This window comes from Cetorhinus maximus, chromosome 12 (assembly GCF_964194155.1).
Source record: "Cetorhinus maximus chromosome 12, sCetMax3.hap1.1, whole genome shotgun sequence".
Taxonomy (NCBI): Eukaryota; Metazoa; Chordata; class Chondrichthyes; order Lamniformes; family Cetorhinidae; genus Cetorhinus; species Cetorhinus maximus.
In genome coordinates this window covers 70225268-70248017 of record NC_135890.1, presented here as the reverse complement: position 1 = coordinate 70248017, position 22750 = coordinate 70225268, and the positions used below count along the sequence as shown (strand labels likewise).

Genomic DNA, 22750 nt, shown 5'->3' with positions numbered 1-22750 from the left:
CAAAATCATGATGAGTCTGGACAGAGTAGATAGGAAGAAACTGTTCCCATTGGTGGAAGGTTTGGGAACAAGAGGACGCAGATTTAAGGTAATTGGCAAGAGAAGCAATGGCGACATGAGGGAAAACTTCTTCACACAGCGAGTGGTTAGAATCTGGAATGCATTACCTGAGAATGTTGTGGAGGCGGCTTCAATCATGGCTTTCAAAAGAGAATTGGATCATTCTTACTGAAGAGGAAAAATTTACAGGGTTCGAGGAAAAAGCAAGGGGGTGACACGAGGTGAACTGCTCCTTCAGAGGGCCAGCACAGACATGACAGACCAAATGGCCTCTTTGTGCTGTAACTATTCTCTGATTCTATGAATGACTGTTTCTCATTTTGTTCTTATTCTACCTTAGCTCAAGTTCAAACAAGCCTGGATTTCAACTCAGAGTGAAACCTAACAGCACAGCTTTAACTATTAGGAGAATTATGAAGAACAAACACATCGGATTCTCCCAATTACTGACCAACTTAACTACCCTTACAAATACACTAATCCTTGTTGAGTATCTGAACTGGCAGAGGTGCCTGGGAACAAATTTCCTCCAGAAGTGGATTACACAGTGTGTCGCTGAGCTGCTCCAGTGATAAGAGGAGCTGAAATCAGACAGCTTACCCAACAACCCACCTCAGGTTCTGTTTGTTGTCATGGAAACGCTGCATCTCCTGACGTATTCCTTGTAGTTCTGCCTCTAGCTGGCATTGCTGATTATATCCATCAAAATCATCATCTGAATCTTAGGGGCAGGGGAAAGAGCAAAAAGAATTAACCACATGTGGCACTCTGAAGCAGTGTTGGGATTTTCTTCCTCAAAAAAGAAGTCTGACCTTCACAGGAAATATTCAAAACATCACACCAAAAAAAAAGAGACATCACTTACACTAACTTCATTCTTTGCAATGTTGGGCATTCTGTACACACCCTAGATTAACCTGATCGCTTGTGTTTAGAGGGCACATGGAATTGTGCTTGTGATGTTACAGATAGACGACGATGCATGTAGTTCCTCATTATATAAAGCCCCAGGATCAGCATCACATTACAGTTTGCACTAATCCCTCAGAATGCAGAAGAATAGTGTGATTTTGGTGTGAAGAAGTGATTTTGATGTGGAGCAAACAAATCTGTGAGGCTCTAATTTTAGGCTGGCTTTACAACTCCTTCATTAGGCCAGAAGCTTCATAATTCATTATGCTTCTTTTAACTCAAGAAAGAAAACAGGAACCAAAGCATTAGTACACAAATTCACGCATTAGTAGTTAAACCCATTCCAGTTGCTCTGTTGAAAACCCTCAATCATGAATAATAAAATTATCGTGGGTCATTTGGAGCTGTGAAGACCTGGTAATTCAGGTAACTCTGTTCTAATGCACTTCATATTCCTTACTTGTTTGGTTTGAATTTTCTTATTCTGGACTGTTCTTAGCCTTATCAATATGTCAATTCATGACTCAACCCGAGTGTCCATCCAGACACGGGGAGAAACACAGAAACAACATATCGAAGGTTGGAGCACAACAGGAAGGGAGGAATGCTTATATTTACATAAGGGCCTTTCACAAGCTCGGCACGTTACAAAGTTCCACAGCCTTTGCTTTTCAAGTGTAGGCATTGTTGGTTTGTAGGCAAATGCAGTAGCCAATTTGCACACAGCATGATCCCACAAACAGCAATCAGAAAGTTGGTTGTTTTGTTTGTGAAGTAATGATGGACAGGACAGAGATTCCCTGCACCCCTTTGCTCTTCTTCAAAACAGAATCACTGCATCTTTTACTTCCACCTGAATAAGCAAAGCCTCTGTTTAACATTTTATCTGAAACACTCCCTTAAGTACCGAATGGTTACCGAAATGAGAGACCAGATTAGGATTCACATAGATAAAAGCAAAAAACTGCAAAAAGCTCCAGACCTGCTGAGTTTTTCCAGGTATTTTTGTTTAGGATTCACACATCCTAGAATGGGTTAAAAGCAAAGAACTGCGGATGCTGGACATCCAAAACAAAAACAGAAACAGAAATACCTGGAAAAACTCAGCAGCATTGGCGGAGAAGAGCACAGTTGACATTTCGAGTCCTCGTGGCCCTTCAACAGAACTAAGTAATAATAGGAAAGGGGTGAAATATAAGCTGGTTTAAGGGGGTGGAGGGTGGGGGGGGTTTGTTGGGACAAGCAGCCAGTAAAAGGTGGAGATAACCAAAAGATGTCACAGACAAAAGGACAAAGAGGTGTTGAAGGTGGTGATATTATCTAAAGGAATGTGCTAATCAAGAGTAGAAAGCAGGACAGACAAGGTACAGATAGCTCTAGTGGGGGTGGGGTGAAGAAATACTAAAAGGGCTAAAAGGTAGAGATAAACAATGGGTGCAAATACATTTAAAAATAATGGAAATAGGTGGGAAAAGAAAAATCTATATAAATTATTGGAAAAAAAAAGGAGGGGGAAGAAACGGAAAGGGGGTGGGGATGGAGGAAAGAGTTCGAGATCTAAAATTGTTGAACTCAATATTAAGTCCGGAAGGCTGTAAAGTGCCTAGTCGGAAGATGAGGTGCTGTTCCTCCTGTTTGCGTTGAGCTTCACTGGAACAATGTAGCAAGCCAAGGACAGACATGTGGGCATGAGAGCAGGGTGGAGTGTTGAAATGACAAGCGACAGGAAGGTCTGGGTAATTCTTGCGGACAGACCGAAGGTGTTCTGCAAAGCGGTCACCCAGTCTGCGTTTGGTCTCTCCAATGTAGAGGAAACCGCATTGGGAGCAACGAATGCAGTAGACTAAGTTGAGGGAAGTGCAAGTGAAATGCTGCTTCACTTGAAAGGAGTGTTTGGGCCCTTGGATGGTGAGGAGAGAGGAAGTAAAGGGGCAGGTGTTGCATCTTCTGTGGTTGCATGGGAAGGTGCCATGGGAGGGGGTTGAGGAGTAGGGGGTGATGGAGGAGTGGACCAGGGTGTCATGGAGGGAACGATCCGTGTGGAATGCCGCCAGGGGGGTTGAAGGGAAGATGTGTTTGGTGGTGGCATCATGCTGGTGTTGGCGGAAATGGCGGAGGATGATCCTTTGAATGCAGAGGCTGGTGAGGTGATAAGTGAGGACAAGGGGGACCCTATCATGTTTCTGGGAGGGAGGAGAAGGCGTGAGGGCAGATGTACGGGAGATGGGCCGGACACGGTTGAGGGGCCTGTCAACCACCGTGGGTGGAAAACCTCAGTTAAGGAAGGAGGACATGTCAGAGGAACTGTTTTTCAAAGTGGCATCATCAGAACAGATGTGACGGAGGCGAAGGAACTGAGAGAATGGGATGGAGTCCTTACAGGAAGCGGGGTGTGAGGAGCTGTAGTCGAGCTAGCTGTGGGAGTCGGTAGGCTTGTAATGAATATTGGTGGACAGTCTATCACCAGAAATTGAGACAGAGAGGTCAAGGAAGGGAAGGGAAGTTCCATTATTCAATATCCATTACAAGCCTACCGACTCCCACAGCTACCTCGGCTACAGCTCCTCACACCCCGCTTCCTGTAAGGACTCCATCCCATTCTCTCAGTTCCTTCGCCTCCGTCGCATCTGTTCTGATGATGCCACTTTCAAAAACAGTTCCTCTGACATGTCCTCCTTCTTCCTTGACCAAGGTTTTCCACCCACAGTGGTTGACAGGGCCCTTAACCGTGTCCGGCCCATCTCCCATGCATCACCCTCACACCTTCTCCTCCCTCCCAGAAACATGATAGGGTCCCCCTTGTCCTCACTTACTGGCTGCTTGTCCCAACACCCCCCCCACCCTCAAACCAGCTTATATTTCACCCCTTTCCTACTTTTACTTAGTTCTGTTGAAGGGTCATGAGGACTCGAAAGTCAACTGTGCTCTTCTCCGCCGATGCTGCCAGACCTGCTGATTTTTCCAGGTATTTCTGTTTCTGTTTTTATCCTGGAATGGGGATTGAAACCATGATCTTTTAACTTGGAAGAGAGAGTGCTACCACAGTGTCAAGCTGATAATGTGATGGACTTTGGCTATAGTAGTACTGAATTTGTCATGCTGACATTGTGTTGGCTGAATATCAGCTTATTTTGATGGTTCGCTTATGTCGTTATTGATTTAATCCAAAAATCAACAAGTTTTTATTCATTAAAAATATTCCTGGTAGTTATCCATTTACCCGTGTCCTGAAAAACCAGGTTACAGCATCCTGACCCGGCTCTGAAATTATCTGGCGAGAGCAACTGTGGATTTGTGTACGACTTTCTGCTCAAAATCCTCTTGTCCTGTTGAATCTGGTGAACATCAGCAAAGTCACTATGCCTGTTCAGATCCACCTTTGTCTAAAATCAAAGCAGAAGCATTCAGTTAGATCCACTGCCCTTCTTGCCCCCTACAAAAACTCAAACAGAAAGAGATCTTATCGAGTGGTGGAGCAGGCTCGAAGGGTTGAATGGCCTACTCCTGCTCCTAAGCCCTATGAAACTCTAACTTACACAGTGTCTCATCATTTGTCTCAGATATTTCCCAAAATGCTTCACAATTAATCATCTTTAAGAGCTGTCTGGCCTAGACAGCTCTGGCTGATAAGGACATCACTCAGACTCCCCCTCAATATTCAGGAGTCTATGACTCAAGAGGTTGCAATGGAGCGAATCAATTGATCCAATAATGGTGCTCCATTGATTGAATGTCCAGCTTGTCAGGTTGACCCTTGACCTTTCAGGAAATCACTGCTAGCCAGTATAATTTGAACTACTGGGAATGCTTACACTAAGTGCATTAGAGAACAATTTACTTTGAGACCCTCAGGGATTACCTTTCTTCAGATACAATCAAACTCATTGTCGGTGTGCAAGAGAGAAAAGCTATATAGTTAAAAGCAAAATACTGCGGATGCTGGAAATCTGAAACAAAAACAAAAATTGCTGGAAAAACTCAGCAGGTCTGACAGCATCGGTGGAGAGAAGGACAGAGTTAACGTTTCAAGTCCAGATGTTTAATTCTTCTTCAGAACTAAACAGAAGTAGAAATGTGGTGAAATATATACTGTTTAAGGGAAGGGGGGGGACAGATGAAGCTGGATAAGAAGGCCAGTGATAGGTGGAGGCAAAGGAGAGATTGCAAAAGATGTCAGAAACAAAAGGTCAAAGGGGTGTTGATGGTGGTGCTACTGACTAAAGTAGGTACTAATGGTGACATTCAGAGTAGAAAGCAGGATGAGCAAGTGACAGATGGCCCTAGTGGGGGTGTGGTGGGGGGACAAAATGGTGTGGGGTAAAAGATCAAAATAGGTGAAAAGGTGGGGATAAAACAATGAATGGAAATAAATTTTAAAAACAATAGAAAGGGTCGGAAAAAATGTATATATAAAACTTAAAAAATAAATATTTGAAAAAAGGGGGATCAAAAAGAGAGTTCATGATCTGAACTTGTTGAACTCAAGGTTAAGTACGGAAGGCTGTATAATGCTTGTTCGGAAAATGAGGTGCTGTTCCTCCAGTTCGCGTTGAGCTTCACTGGAACATTGCAGCAGGCCAAGGGGTATGTGGAACATTCCTTGTTCCAGTCCTACTCAGGCCCCCTTCCACAACTCTTTCTCCGGTACATCGATGACTGCTTCAGTGTTGTTTCACGCTCTCGTCCGGGCCTGGAAAATGTATTAAATTAGCTTCCAATTTCCACCCCTCCATCACTTTCACATGGTCCATCACTGACACCTCCCTTCCTTTCCTTGACCTCTCTGTCTCAATTTCTGGTGATAGACTGTCCACCAATATTCATTACAAGCCCACCGACTCACACAGCTACCTCGACTACAACTCCTCACACCCCGCTTCCTGTAAGGACTTCATCCCATTCTCTCAGTTCCTTCGCCTCCGTCGCATCTGTTCCGGTGATGCCACTTTCCTAAACAGTGCTTCTGACATGTCTTCCTTAACCAAGGTTTCCCACCCACGGTGGTTGGCAGAGCCCTCAACCGTGTCCGACCCATCTCCCGCGTCTCTGCACTCGCACCTTCTTCTTCCTCCCAGAACCATGATAGAGCCCCCCTTGTCCTCACTTTTCACCCCACCAGCCTCCGTATTCAAAGAATCATCCTCTGCCATTTCCGTCAACTCCAACATGATGCCACCACCAAACACATCTTCCCTTCACCACCCCCCCATCGGTATTCCATAGGGACCATTCCCTCCGGGACACCCTGGTCAGCTCTTCCATCACCTCCTACACCTCAACCACCTCCCACGACACCTTCCCATGCAATTGCAGAAGATGCAACACCTGCCCCTTTACTTCCCCCCTCCTCACCGTCCAAGGGCCCAAATAAACACTCCTTTCAAGTGAAGCAGCACTTCACTTGCACTTCCCTCAATTTAGTCTACTGCATTTGCTGCTCCCAATGCGGTTTCCTCTACATTGGAGACACCAAACGCAGACCGGGTGACCGCTTTGCGAAACACCTTCGGTTTGTCCGTAAACATGACCCAGACCTTCCTGTCGTTTGCCATTTCAACACACCACCCTGCTTTCATGCCCACATGTCCGTCCTTGGCCTGCTGCAATGTTCCAGTGAAGCTCAACGCAAACTAGAGGAACAGCACCTCATCTTCTGATTAGGCACTCTACAGCCTTCCGTACTTAACATTGAGTTCAACAACTTCAGATCATGAACTCTTTGTTCCCCCCCTTTATTTCAAATGTTTATTTTTTTAAGTTTTATATGTACGTTTTTTCCCACCTATTTCTATTATTTTTAAATTTTATTTCCATTCATTGTTTTATCCTCACCTTTTAACGTATTTTGATCTTTTCTCCCACACTGTCCCCTCCCCTCACCACACCCCCACTAGGGCCATCTGTCACTTGCTCATCCTGCTTTCTACTCTTAATGTCACCATTAGCACCTCCTTTAGCCAGAAAAAAAAAGAGTTCATGATCTGAAGTTGTTGAACTCAATGTTAAGTACCACCATCAACACCCCTTCGACCTTTTGTTTATGACATCTCTTGCAATCTCTCCTTTGCCTCCATCTATCACTGGCCTTCTATCCAGCTTCACCTGTTCCACCCCCCTTATACAGTATATATTTTACCACATTTCTACTTCTTTTTAGTTCTGAAGAAGAGTCATCCGGACTCAAAACATTAACTCTTTCTCTCCACAGATGCTGTAAAACCTGCTGAGTTATAGCGGGGGTGTGGTGGGGGGAGGGGACGCTGTGGGAGAAAAGATCAAAATAGGTTAAAAGGTGCGGATAAAACAATGAATGGAAATAAATTTTTTAAATAATAGAAATAAGTGGGAAAAAAATGTATATATAAAAATTAAAAAATAAATATTTGAAAAAAGGGGAATCAAAAAGAGAGTTCATGATCTGAACTTGTTGAACTCAAGGTTAAGTACGGAAGGCTATAAAATGCTTGACCGGAAAATGAGGTGCTGTTCCTCCAGTTTGCATTGAGCTTCACTGGAACATTGCAGCAGGCCAAGGGGTATGTGGAACATTCCTTGTTCCAGTCCTACTCAGGCCCCCTTCCACAACTCTTTCTCCGGTACATCGATGACTGTTTCAGTGTTGTTTCATGCTCTCGTCTGGGCCTGGAAAAATATATTAATTTAGCTTCAAATATCCACCCCTCCATCACTTTCATATGGTCCATCACTGACACTTCCCTTCCCTTACTTGACCTCTCTGACTCAATTTCTGGTGATAGACTGTCCACCAATATTCATTACAAGCCCACCGACTCACACAGCTACCTCGACTACAACTCCTCACACCCTGCTTCCTATAAGGACTCCATCCCATTCTCTCAGTTCCTTCGCCTCCGTCGCATCTGTTCTGGTGATACCACTTTCCTAAACAGTGCTTCTGACATGTCTTCCTTAACCAAGGTTTCCCACCCACGGTGGTTGACAGGGCCCTCAACCGTGTCCGACCCATCTCCCGCGTCTCTGCCCTTGCACCTTCTTCCTCCTCCCAGAACCATGATAGGGTTCCCCTTATCCTCGCTTTTCACCCCACCAGCCTCTGTATTCAAAGAATCATCCTCTGCCATTTCCGCCAACTCCAACATGATGCCACTACCAAACACATCTTCCCTTCACCCCGCGTCGGCATTCCATAGGGACCATTCCCGCCGGCACATACTGGTCCGCTCTTCCATCACCTCCTACACCTCAACCACCTCCCACGGCACCTTCCCATGCAATTGCAGAAGGTGCAACACCTGCCCCTTTACTTCCCCCCTCCTCACCATCCAAGGGCCCAAACAAACACTCCTTTCAAGTAAAGCAGCACTTCACTTGCACTTCCCTCAATTTAGTCTACTGCATTTGCTGCTCCCAATGCGGTTTCCTCTACATTGGAAACACCAAACGCAGACTGCGTGACCGTTTTGCTAAACACCTTCAGTTTGTCTGCAAACATGACCCAGACCTTCCTGTCGTGTGCCATTTCAACACACCACCCTGCTCTCATGCCCACATGTCCGTCCTTGGCCTTCCGTACTTAACATTGAGTTCAAAAACTTCAGATCATGAGCTCTCTTTTTGATCCCCCTTTTTTCAAATATTTATTTTTTAAGTTTTATATATACATTTTTTTCCCCACTTATTTCTATTATTTTAAAAATTTATTTCCATTCATTGTTTTATCCCCACCTTTTAACCTATTTTGATCTTTTCTCCCACACCGTTCCCTCACCCCACCACACCCCCACTAGGGCCATCTGCCACTTGCTCATCCTGCTTTCTACTCTTAATGTCACCATTAGCACCTCCTTTAGCCAAAAAAAAAAAGTTCATGATCTGAAGTTGTTGAACTCAATGTTAAGTACCACCATCAACACCCCTTCGACCTTTAGTTTATGACATATTTTGCAATCTCTCCTTTGCCTCCACCTATCACTGGCCTTCTATCCAGCTTCACCTGTTCCATCCCCCTTATACAGTATATATTTTACCACATTTCTACTTCTTTTTAGTTCTTAAGAAGAGTCATCTGGACTCAAAACATTAACTCTTTCTCTCCACAGATGCTGTTAAACCTGCTGAGTTTTCCAGCAATTTTTGTTTTTATTTAAGCTTTATAGTTATGTAGCCCTGGGGTGCTCCTGCAGAGATGATTCACCAGCAAAACCAAGAACTACCTATGTATATATCGGAGCACTGATTTGTGCTTTTCCTCTCAATTTTCTCCCATCCTACCCTTAACACACCAACTGCTTGCTGAGGTACAGTTCCATGGATGCCTATTAATCTTCATTGCCTCATGCGAGATTTGGTGACAGAGGCATTACAGCCAAATCCAATTCAGTCAATCAATTCTGATGCCCCATGCTACATTAATGTTTCCTGCAGGGGAACTGAACAGGGGGTATGGGAAGGTACCCTGGCTAAGTCAGCCTTCCCTATAACCAGGCTCGCTGAGGCCAAGTGCAGACCTCCACTGTTCCCGCAGCTGGAAACAGCTGCTTCGGATCTCCCAGCTCTGTCTGACTTAGCAACCCCCTGTCTAAGGAAAGAACCTGCATTTATGTAGTAACTTCTGTGGATTGAACTTATTCCATGTTATTTCTGAAACAATGAGTTATTTTTTGAACCATTTGGTTGTCCGGTTACTTTTGAAGTTAATAAGATTGTTATGTTTTGGGACTGTCTCTTTAATATAAGGTAAAATTGAGTAGTGAAGGGGTCATTTGATTGCTCTGAGTGGCTTGGTTGCTATGGGGGCAAAGGTGGTCCCAGACTGACTTACTGGGAAGGAGGTGCTAGATATTCATAACTGTAGACAATGGCAACAATGGCAGCTGTGCTGATTGTGAGTCGGAAGATGTAGAATCCATATGGGTGGAAGTAAGAAATAACATGGGGAAGACGACACTGGTGGGAGTAGTTTATAGGCCCCCTAACAGTAGCTATACTGTAGGACAGAGAATAAATCAGGAGATAATGGAGGCATGTAAAAAAGGCAGTACATTAATCATGGGTGACTTCAATCTTCATGTAGATTGGGAAAATCAAATTGGCAGAGGAAGATATGAGCAAGAATTCATAGAATGTATTCGGGACAGTTTAGTTTGCTAGAATAATATGTTGCGGATCCAACCAAGGATCAGGCTATTTTGGATCTGGTAATGTATAATGAGGCAGGTTTAATAAATGATCTCAGAGTAAAAGATCCCCGAGGAAACAGTGACCATAACATGGTAGAATTTAGCATTCAGTTTGAGAGTGAGAAACTTGGGTCGGAAACAACTGTGTTAAACTTAATAAGGGTAATTACAAAGGAATGAGGGCAGAGTTGGCTGGAGTGGACTGGGAAAGAGGTTTAGCAGAAAAGACGGTTGTTGAACAATGGCAGATGTTTAAGAAAATAGTTCATGACTCACAACAAAGATATATCCCAGTGAGGAAGGAGGATACTAGGAAGGGGGTAAACTATCCATAGTTAACCAAGGAAGTTAAGGATAGTATCAAATTGAAAGATAAAACATGCAATGTGGCAAAGTTTATTGGTAAGCCAGAGGATTGGGAAAGTTTTAAAAACCAACAAAAGATGACCACAAAAAACAAGAGGGAGAAAATAAACTTTGAGGATAAACTAGCAAGTAATATAAAAACGGACAGTAAGAGATTCTTTAAATATATAAAAAGGAAGAGGAGGCCAAAGTGAACATAGGCCACTTCGAGAATGAGGCTGGGGAAATAATAATGGGGAACCAGGAAATGGCAGAGGAGTTGAATAAATACTTTGCATCAGTCTTCACAGTAAAAGACACTAATATCATTCTAAAAACACTAAGGCCTGAATTTTTCAGGCAACGGGTGGGCTCGGCGGGAGCGGGTGGTCGTGGAGCTGATCGCCACCCACGATCGGCTCCACACCACCATTTTACACAGGCGGGCCAATTAAGGCCCGCCTAGCGTAATACGCGAGCCATAACACTCAGCACTACCTGTGCAGGTGGAGGAAGGAGGAAGAGTCGGGGCCAGCGCAAAAAAGCGTTTCAATCTCCCGGAGCTGCCTCAGGGAGATTGAATTGATGTTCAAATAAGTTAAATAAAAGGTTTAAAAATGTATTTAAATATGTCCCCTCCTGTGACTGTGTCACATGAGATGGAACATGCTTTTATCTTTAGGAAAAAAAATTAATTTATGGATGAGCTTTTCTAAAAAATGCAAAGGCCACTTGGCCTTTTCACCTGCCCGCCATCTTAAGGTTGGACGGGCAGAGTTACTAATGACATCAATTACTTTCTTAATTGCCTTAATAGGCCATTTACATATTCACGAAGGAAATATTGCGGGACTGCGCGATGACATCGGGACGCACACCCGACGTCATCGCACGTCATTTAACGCTTTGGCGTGTCAGGCCCACCCCCGCACGCCGACTGAAAAATCCTGCCCTAAATAATCAAGGGGCAAAAGGCAAGGAGGAAATAAATACAACAGCTGTCATTAGAGAAAAAGTATTAGGGAAACTGATGGGGCTAAAGGCCGATAAGTCCCCTGGACCTGATGGTTTGCATTCTAAGATATTAAAGGAAGTAGCTACAGATATAGTAGATGCACTGGTAGTAATCTTCCAAGAATCCTTAGATTCTGGAAAAGTCCCAGAGGATTGGGAAACTGCCAATGTAACACTCTTATTCAAAAAAGGAGGGAGGCAAAAAAAGAGTAACTATAGGCCAGTTAGCTTAACATCCGTCACTGGGAAAATGTTAAGAGTCTATTATAGAGGATGTAATAGCACAGCATTTATAAATCCAATAATATAATCGAGCAGAGTCAGCATGGCTTCATGAAGGGGAAATCATGCCTGACAAATTTATTAGAATTCTTTGAGGAGGTAACAAGCAGGATAGATAAAGGGGAACCAGTAGATGTAATATGTTTGCATTCACAAAAACGTTCGATAAGGTACCGCACATAAGGCTACTTAATAAGAAACCATGGTGTTATGGGTAGTATATTAGCATGGACAGAGGATTGGCTAACTAATAGAAGACAGAGTTGGGATAAGGGGGCATTTTCAGGATGGCAACCTGTAACCGGTGGAGTGCCACAGGGATCAATGCTGGGGCCACAATTATTTACAATATATATATTAATGAAATGGATGAGGGAAGTGAATGTACTATCGCCAAGTTTGTGGATGAGACAAAAATAGGTGGGAAGGCAAGTGGTGAGGATGACAGAAAGAGTCTACAGAGGGATATAGACAGGTTAAGTGAGTGGGCAAAAACTTGGCAGATGGAATATAATGTGGGAAAAGGTGAGGTTATGCACTTTGTCAGGAAGAATAGAGGAGCTGAATATTATTTAAATGGAGAAAAACTGCAGAAAGCTGTGGTACAGAGGGATTTGGGAGTCCTTGTGCATGAATCCCAAAAAGCTAGCATACAAGTTCAGCAGGTAATAGGGAAGGCAAACAGAAGGTTGGCCTTTATTTCAAAGGGAATGGAGTATAAAAATGGGAAAGTCTTGCTAAAACTACACAAGGCACTAGTTAGACCACACCGAGAATACTGTGAACAGTTTTGGTGCCCTTATTTAAGGAAAGATATACTGGCATTGGAGGCAATTCAGAGAAGGTTCACTAGGTTGACCCCAGGTATGGAGGGATTTTCTTATGAGGACAGGTTGAGTAGATTGGGTCTGTACTCAATGGAGTTGAGAAGAATGAGAGGCAGCCTTATTGAAACATAAGGTTCTTAGGGGTTTGACAGGGTCGATGCTGAGAGGCTGTTTCCTCTTCTGGGAGAGTCTAGGGCGAGAGGGCATAATCTCAGGGTAAGGGGTCGCCCAGTTAAGACAGAGATGAGGAGGAATTTCTTCTCTGAGGGTGGTGAATCTGTGGAATTCTTTACCGCAGAGGGCTGTAGAGGCTGGGTCGTTAAGTATATTTAAGGCTGAGATAGACAGGTTTTTAATCAGTAAAGGAATCAAGGGCTATGGGGAAAAGGCAGGAGAGTGGAGTTGAGGATTATCAGATCAGCCATGATCTCATTGAATGGCAGAGCAGACTTGATGGGCCGAATGGCCTACTTCTGCTCCTACGTCTTATGGTCTAACCGTAGCTGGAGATTTTCAGTTGTGTTAATAGCTATATGGGGAATTTGTCTGTAATTTAGAGCATAAGTTGCCTACTGAATAGTGTTTAGTGTTGTTTTTAGTTTGTCATCACAGTAAAACTTATTCAAGGCAGAGTTAGATAGATTTTTGATAGACAAGGGAGTCAAGGCTTATGGGGGCAGGCAGGAAAGTGGAGCTGAGACCACAACCAGATCAGCCATGATCTTACTGAATGTGAAGCAGGCTTGAGGTTTGAATGGCCTACTCCTGCTTCTATGTTCCTACGTTGCTAAAATTCTTAAAATTTGAAATCTTTTTTAAAGTTATCATTGTCTTCAGGGATTGTAACACTTTGCATACACTTAAGACACAACAAGAGTTGAAGATAGCAGGCAATGTGCTTTAGGATAAGGAATGAGCTGGAAAGTTCTGAGCAAATTGCAGTTTATGAACATGGGTGATTGCCAAGAGAGCATGACTGTATTTGAGCATTGAGGTAATGATGGTATGGTTGAATGTTCCCGCAGCAGTGGAATGAGCCAAGTGGTTGAGGTTCTGGAGGTGGAAATGAGCATCCTTAGTGATGGTGAGGTGCAAAGCTCAGCATATCACAGGTTCTGCCTCAGTGAACAGCCGTCAAGGGAGGCAGAATCAGCATCTGGGGGGGAAACAATTCTGTGGGGAGAGGGTAGAGGCTAATGTGCTGGCTTTGGTCCCATTGATGTTCAACAGGAAGAGGCTTTAACTCATCCAAGATTCAATATCAGACAGCATAACCACAGTCTTGGAATCAAGCAGAGATGTCAACCTGCAGCACTACATGCAGAAGATGACATCAGACCATTGCTCATTCTCAATTCCCTGATTTAAAAAACCTCCTATTTTACTGAGGTAATGCATCCAAGGTGCATTTTTATCTATTAACAGTTACACACACATTCAGTGCTCTGTACTGCAAAGGACAACTGTATTGAGTCACATCATGGTCAGACATAACATTCGTTATTCTCCCTGTAAGAGAAAGCTAATAGCTCCTCCTCTGACACTCAGACCACTTCAGCAGTCAGCCTGCGAGTTTCTGCCCATTGAAGTCAGCAGGAAGCTGGAGAGTGCAGGAGTGGATAACTAGTTCTTAATGCTCAAGTTTACACATATGAGAGACACCAAGGTGAGGTATCAGGAGGGTGTCTGGTGTTAACTGGAACAAACCACAAGAATCAGCATCTTCAGAAAGGCGAGAAGATTGGTAAAAAAAAATACACAGATGAATAACACAGTCTTACATTCACCTTCTCTTTCCCACGTAACAGGAATGCAGATGGGGGCAGCAGGAGTTCCTTTGGCACTGGCTGCTCCTGCTGGCTATCCATGGCTGTCTTTGAAGAAACGAAGTGGGCAATGGGAAAGGAAGCCTGTGGCTGCACAGTTTGTAGATTTCTTGTCTCTTTAGCAAAACATAACGATTGACAAGAAGCACCTTCAGTGGCATCATTCTCAGAATGGTCACTTAGGCTGATGGGACCCCTTACGCCAAGGGTTCTGGTTTGTGCTGGGCTCTCCATTACTGGCAGATCAGTTGTAGTTGCTGTTGCAGAGTCCAGTCTCGATGCATTGCCGCTGAAACCAAAAAAAGACTTGATTATAAATTAATAATTGTGTGCTAATAATTCAGTATTTCAACATTAATCTGGAAATCGTATTGGCAAACAGCAACTGGAAGCTGTTGTCAATGCTGGAACCGAATCATATGATTAGTCCACACCCGCTGGAATCCTAACTCACCAAGAGTCCAAGCCTGCTGGAATTGTACTCCACAAGTCAGCAACTTCAGAAAAGAGAAGCCCACAGCTTATGTATTTAAAAAAAACTATTGAAGGAGATTAAACTCATGGTTTCTACACTATTAAACGAGCAGTGTCAGTAAGGAGGAACTCTCAATCTTTGGGCAGGGTGCTGCCTCTTTCTGTTAACAGTGAGAAGATATCAAATTTGATTTCCACATTTTTTTTTAAAACTTATTTCCTTCCCTTCTCCTCTGAAATCTTGTTTGCCCTGCACCTCCCTTACCCCCAGAGGGTAAGTAAATTGTACCTGTTCCACCATAGCACTGCCAGGTCACTCGCAGGAGATACTTAGCGTGCTTCAGCTTGAAAAGCCCTTTAACTTTATTTTGTGTTTACTTCCCCCCGCATTAGTCTCTCTTTGACCTAATAAACAATGAATTGTCGGTGGGCTACTCACCATTGGGCAACTCCACCTTGTTCTCACAACTACACATTGGCATTCTCCAGGAGTCGCTAGGCAGGCACCAAGAGTGGGAATTCTGACCGACCAATTTCACCCCACCACCCCCAACAACACAAGGGGTGCCCCAGAGCACTCTTGCATAGCACTAACTCAGACCAAGGATCAAACCTGTGAATTCCTGCTCCACACAGCATAGCATTTGGGAAATGCAGGGAGAAGTTGCATGCCATAGATGCTGGCAGATGGTTCACTTCTTGATCAAGCAGACTGCTCAATGTCACCCCTTGTCCAGTTTACAAAATGGTAGATCTTAAAAGAAAGGGACATTTTCTGCCATATAATGGTGCTGTTTCTATCTCATTGTGCACAGCTCTCATACAATACATAACAAAGCAGGACCTTCTGGACTAGCACCTAGGCAAAGACACTCTGTTGCAGTCAGCCCATTAGGTTTGATTCCCTGCACGAACCGAGTTGGCTGCTCGCAGGTAAGGAGGTGGTAAGAGTCTACAAGAGGACCAAAATCCTTTACAAAAACTCAGCAGGTCTGACAGCATCTGCGGAGAGGAACACAGTTAACGTTTCGGGTCCATATGACTCTTCAACAGAACTAAGGAAAAATAGAAAAGAGATGAAATATAAGCTGGTTTAAGGGAGGGTGGGACAGGTAGAGCTGGATAGAAGGCCAGTGATAAGTGGAGATAACCAAAAGATGTCATAGACAAAAGGACAAAGAGGCGTTGAAACTGGTGATATTCAAGCGAGTTTTAGTAAACACCTTGTCAAACACCAGGAGAGAAATGGAAAGCAATGAAAGTGAACAAGGCAAAAGAGAGAGACGGAAATCCTGTCGGAGAGAAGAGCAATACTTCTTCAAGGTAGGCATTCCTTGAAGAGAAGTGGCAGTCAATTAAACACTAAGATAAAATCAAAATACTGCAGATGCTGGAAATCCAAAACAAAAACAAAAATACCTCGAGAAACTCAGCAGGCCTGACAGCATCTGCGGAGAGGAACACAGTTAACGTTTCGAGTCCGTATGACTCTTCAACAGAACTAAGGAAAAATAGAAAAGATGTGAAATATAAGCTGGTTTAAGGGGGGGGTGGGACAGGTAGAGCTGGATAGAGGGCCAGTGATAGGTGGAGATAACCAAAAGATGTCATAGACAAAAGGACAAAGAGTTGTTGAAGCTGGTGATATTAAAACGAGTTGGGTTAGGTAGGAGAAAAACTGAACTCAGCCAGGATCCTCATTCCTGATTGCTGACCAGTAGAGCCTGCTGGAAAGCCTGCATTGATGATCAGGATCAGGATCAGGATCAGGCTGGGCTGTAATGACCTTCAAATACAAATAGGCATCCAATACTCTAAGCTAATATTTTAAGTCTAAGCTCCCGCAGAAACAATGCAATTTGTGTGAGCTACAGGAAGGCGACCAGCAATTGCAGACTCTTCATACTGGAGAGCAGGAAAGAAAACCCAGATAAAGTGAAAGATCATAATGAATAATACACTGAATTTGAACACATGGAAGTCAAAAATATTTGCAAATTAAAGCAAAGCAATTTTTTAGACCATCTTTCACAACATCGAGATGTCTGAAAATAATTCGCCGCCTTTAATGTGCTATAACTGTTGTAACATAGCGGAAAATGGTACTGGTTTGCACAGAGCAAGATTCCACAAACAAAAATGAGATAAATGAGCTGATCATCAGTGTTGGTGATGTTGATAGAGAGATAAATATTGGGCAGGACACTGGGAGAATTCCCCCACCTCCTCTTCAAATAATGCCCCAGAATTTTCTTACATCTGTTTGAGAATAGTCAGCAGCAGCTTCATCAGAAAATAAATATCCCTGAAACCCATGTGATAAAAGCAGATTGGCCCTAAAATCTGTACTAATTCACACAAACTGGTAGGTCCCAGTTTGATCCCTGGACTGCCTCGAATTAGTTGAGTCATCATTTAAGCTGTTACAATTGCCCTCAGGATCCCTGAGCTGGTGAAGGGAAATAAAATCATCTGGGATCCCAAATCTGATCATTTGCCTACTGACCCTGGTGGAAAGTGCAGGTAGATATCAGGTGAGAACAAGATCTGACTTGTTGGTGATGCCCTCTGCAGTTCAATATTCTACTCCCACTTACTGTCTACGTTCAAGCATGGAGCATTACCACATCATGAAGCTGTTATTAAGGGCTTCCATCATCATTTAGTGATTCATAATAAGTATTATATACTGGAATTATATACTTTATCACCTGCAAGCCAAACAGAAGCCCGAAAATCTGATTATGGCACCAGTTCAGGTTGAATTCCCGTGACTCGCTGATGTAGTCGCACTTGCTGATTACGCAGGGTGATTAGTTTGACTTATTCCATGTGGATTGGCATTGTGGGAGGATGAGGGAAATGCTATTGTCTGCAGTAAGGCATACAAGCTAGAAAACTGCTAATGGTGAATGCTTGTGGATGTCAAAACAATCTCACTCTAAAAGGCTTATATGAGGAATAAGACTGACAAATATCAGAGAACACAATTATGCAGTAACTCAGTCTCAAAACAAAGTCCATTGTAGAGAAATCAATATTTAATGATTAGTTTTAGTTTAGATCACATAATCAAAGTTTACTGATCAGTTAACCTTATGGTATACTATCCTTTTAGATTGTAACTAATAAAAGACACCAGCATTTAATATCACGTGACTCTATTGAGCTTCATTTGACAGAGAAAGACACCATGGGATTTTAGACACAATGAGGTAACATACTAGTGAGTTAATTACAGAACAATTGATGAAGAGGCCCCTATTGTACTTATCTCCATATCACAGAGCCACATTGACTTGCCACCTTCAAGGTTGAATGGGCAAGCCTACATCCCCTCACACTGTAAAATCTTATCAGAACCTGGTGCTATCAGAAAAAGAAAGTTAGATTTATTGTATAGAGAGGAGGGAAAGAATAACAACAGCTGTGCTTAACATTAATTTAGTTTAATTTGTAGTGTTTTAGAAGAAAGTAATGACATTTGGCTCAATGTATTCCTTGTATTAAGAGCTAACTTTTGTAATAGTGTGACTAGCTTTGTACAATCTTTTTAGTCTTTTTCACTAAAGACTATGTATTAATTGAATGTATAAGGAGACTTTACTACCTTACATTTTAAACACTGATTACACACTCTGTATAACTTTCAAATATTGACCTATTTTGTAATCATTTGTATTAGTATTTTGCAATCTTTTATATTAGGCCTACATAGTTTTAAGATTATAAGCAACATTTCCAAAGCATCCTTTTGTTTTAAAAGTAAAGTAACTCACTCCAATTACCAACAACAGAGAAAAACATCACCTAGCAGATGGCCTGTGAATCCAGTTATTGATAAAGGTTCTGATTTAATGAGGAACCTGTACCAATTAAACAGTCTGAGCCAATGAGCTCAGGGTATCATTCATGAGGACACGACAGCATGACTCCCCTATCCTAAACAAATGGTCAAAGGAAGATACCACAAAACATCCTTTTGTCTTAACAAGAAGCTATTAAAATAACAGAAATAAACTTTATTGAGAAGGATGGTCCTACAGGTAATTGGTATTTTAAGAAACCAGTCAGAGAATAGTGAGAAGTGACATCAATTGATGTCCATCACCCTTGGGGCCAAATACAGACTGATCACACACCCCTCAAACAATTAGAAAATAGCCTCGCCTCACGGCCAATCAGAATACAATAACATTACTGATCACACTGTGGGTTGTGGCTTGGAAAGAGAGTTAATAAGCAACAGCTTTCACTGACCAATGCGCTCTGAAAGCAGGAGACTCCAGAGAGAGAGAAGACAGAGTGTTGACCTGCGCCCAAAGCTGAACCAGGAAGCAAGAATTGTAGTATGCCTGTAAAGTCGCTGCCATGCTGTGATAAGTATTAACATAACTTATTAAAGTTTCCTGAGTTACTTCACTAAACTGTCTCCTGTTACCTAAATGGTTAAAGTCTCAAATGAACAAAATTGGAATTCAAGTTCAAAAGAACTTACACCATGAAATCATCAGTGCTCGGTCTAAAGAAGTGTTTTTAAAGTTTTCATTGCATTCTGAGAGTTTCAACAGCATTGAACACAGTAAAGTCTTTCTTTTAAGGTCTTCTCAAGCTTCACAATAAAACTGTACTCAGAGGAAGTACCCACACTCAGCAAAGCCCAAAACTGGATGACACTGGCAAAGACAAGACTTGAATTCTGTCACATAAACAAAATACTGCAGATGCTGAAAATCTGAAATAAGAACAGAATATGCTAGAAATACTCAGCAGCTCAGGCAGCATCGGTGGAGAGAGAAACAGGTTTGCTTTTCTCTTAACAGGTGCTGCCTGACCTGCTGAATATTTCCAGCTTTTTATGCTTTTATTTGAATTCTACTGTCTGTTTTGTTTGATGAACATTAATTGAAAATCTTTTAGTTAATGACTCTACATCATTAAATAACGTCCCCGTGTCGTTATTAATTATTGCTAAATCACAATACTCGTCAGTCCAAACTTTACCCTCAGTGGGAAAGAAGAGTAGGGAGGGGAGAGGAGAAAGAGGGAAGAAGGGAGAGAGGAACTGAGGAGGATAAGGGGTGGGAGAAATTGGAGAGTAGAGAGTAGAGAGGGAAAGTTGGAGACAATGTGTAAAATATCTTATTCTAATAGACATATATGCTTAGGGTGAGGATTTGGTTTAATCCCACATGATTAAAGTTTTTGCTTTCCTTTGTCTTATAAATAGTATGCAGATTTGTGCTGTAGCTAGAAACAATGAAATGGTTGAGTTGTTAATTCCCAGGATACTTCAGAATATGGATCACATTGAGAAAGAAAGAGTTGATCAACAAGGAGAGGATCTTTTGCTTAATAAGGGCACTGAAATAGGAAGCAGTAGCATTAGAAAGTGAGACAATAGGCCCCTAGATGGTAAACAAGGTTGGCCAGCTGTGTTTTTTTTTGGTCAGGAACAACCTCTCATTTCTGGGAGTTTTGTTCACAAAAACTCTCAGCACGCCAAATTGAATCATGAAGGATAATATGCATGACCAGAGGCCTGTAAAGATCTTGAACTATGAGTTGTAGAGACAAAAGTGATAGAACTAACAATGGTTGCATCTCTACCCAGATAGTGAAACAATATAGTTTATTCATCTGTATGACTAGTGCTTAGACATTGGTTGTGTCAAGACTCAGTCAAACACAATAAACTGTTCAGCTGTGATCATATTTAGTGTCAGATCAAATTCTCTTAGAGGGAGAATTGCAGGACATAAGGAGGGAAGGAAAATGGGAACAGGAGATGAAAAAGGGAGAACAGAAAGGAGAGGAGAGGAAAAGGTTGGGGATAAGGATAAGGAAGGTACAGAAGGAGGACAGGAGGGAGGGATAGATGGAGAGATGGCAGAAGGTGGAAAACTTACGAACATATGAAATAGGAACAGAAGTAGGCCAATCGGCCGATCGAGCCTGCTCCGCCATTCAAAAAGATTATGGCTGATCTGTTTGTGGTTCAAGTTCCACATTCCCATCTTCCCCCAATAACCTTTGATTCCCTTGCCTAAAAAGAATCTAACTACCTTTGCCTTAAAAATATTCAGTGAGCCTCACCTCTGCCGCCTTCTGAGGCGGAGAGTTCCAAAGTCGCACAACCCTCAGAAAAAAATTCTCCATCTCTGTCCAATAGGAGCAACCCCTAATTTTAAAACAGTGGCCCCTAGTTCTGGACTCACCCGCAAGAGAAAACATGCATTCCGCGTCCACCTTGTCAAGACCATTCAGGATCTTGTATACTTCAGTCAAGTCACCCCTCACTCTTCTAAACTCCAGTGGAAACAAGTCCAATCTATCCTCATGAGGCAACCTGCTCATTTCAGGTATCAATCTAGTGAACCTCCTCTAAACCACCTCCAACACACTTACATTCTTCCTTAAATAAGACCAAAATTGCACACAATATTCAGGATGTGGTCTCACCAATGCCCTGTATAACTGAAGCATAACACCCTTACTTTTATGTTCAGTTAACATAGAAAATCGGAGCAGGAGGAGGCCACTCGGCCCTTCGAGCCTGCTCCGCCATTCATTATGATCATGGCTGATCATCCAACTCAATAGCCTGCTCCCGCTTTCTCCCCATATCCTTTGATACCTTTCGCCCCAAGAGCTATATCCAACTCCTTCTTGAAAACATACAATGTTTTGGCCTCAACTACTTTCCGTGGTGGTGAATTCCACAGGCTCATCACTCTCTGGGTGAAGAAATTTCTCCTCATCTCAGTCCTAAATGGTCTACCCCGTATCCTCAGACTGTGACCCATGGTTCTGGACTCCCCCACCATCGGGAACATCCTTCCTGCATCTACCCTGTCTAGTCCTGTTAGAATTTTATAGGTTTCTATCTCGTAATAAAGGATAGCATTCCATTAGTCTTCTTGATTACATGCTGAACCTGCATACTGTTTTGTGACTCGTACATGAGAACACCTAGATCCCTCTGCAGCTCGGAATTCTGCAGTCGTTCTCCACTTAAGTAATATTCTGCTTTTTTATTCTTCCTGCCAAAGCGAACAACTTTGCATTTTCCCACATTATACACCTTCTGCCAGATTTTTACCAACTCACTCAACTTCATTGTGATGAACGTATAATAATTATCATAAAATGGTAATATTGTGAAGATGATTTATGGAGGTAAGTATAGTTGGGTCTGTGTGTGATTTAATTACATTTTGTAGTTAAGTAGGCTGCAAGCTTTAAATCATCAAAAGAAGCTAGGTGCTTGACATGCTAATGAGTAAACATGGATATTGGCTTAGAATGTAAGATGTGAAGGGAATTTGCATTTTTAGATAAATGAAGGGATGTTTGGATTTCAAAGGGATCTTAGTCTGTTTACAACTAGTCAGATATGCAAGGCTAAGGAATGTGTTTATTTTTCCCAAAGGTTACTGACAATATATAGTGGCAACTTGAAAGTTTTTATATTATGAGGAAGATACAGTTTCAAAGACATATGGAACAATATAATTTAAATATTAGAAAGAGAGAAACAAAGATAAATGAGAATGAAAGGCTGTGTGTCAGAAGGCCATGTGAGATCTAACAGGAGTGTGTGAAATAGCCTTAATGAAGCCTCCAGCATTTTTGCACAAGTCTGCTATCTAACGAAACTGAAGCTGAAGAAAAGCCATTTGGAATTCCGCTGCCCAGGGTATTGTGTTAACTTGCTGAGTTTGTTTTAAATCTAAAATCTATTTTGGATCGTTGCCTTAAAGGGAGTGTAACCGGGAGTCAGGTTAATTAGGAATTTTAGGGGTTGTTATAGTCACAATTGTAGTCTTATGTATGTGCTTGGCATCTT

General features: G+C 42.5%; 1 protein-coding gene across 1 annotated transcript in view; it reads right to left on the bottom strand.

The window, feature by feature from the left end:
* Positions 1-22750, bottom strand: part of sfi1 (SFI1 centrin binding protein) — a 105301-nt gene that overhangs the window by 12641 nt on the left and 69910 nt on the right. Inside the window, exons 21-23 of the mRNA XM_078553843.1 lie at positions 14383-14716; positions 4193-4355; positions 673-781 (exon numbers count right to left, since the gene is read on the bottom strand). Of these exons, the coding sequence (XP_078409969.1) occupies positions 673-781; positions 4193-4355; positions 14383-14716 (606 nt within the window). The remainder of the gene's footprint in view (positions 1-672; positions 782-4192; positions 4356-14382; positions 14717-22750) is intronic.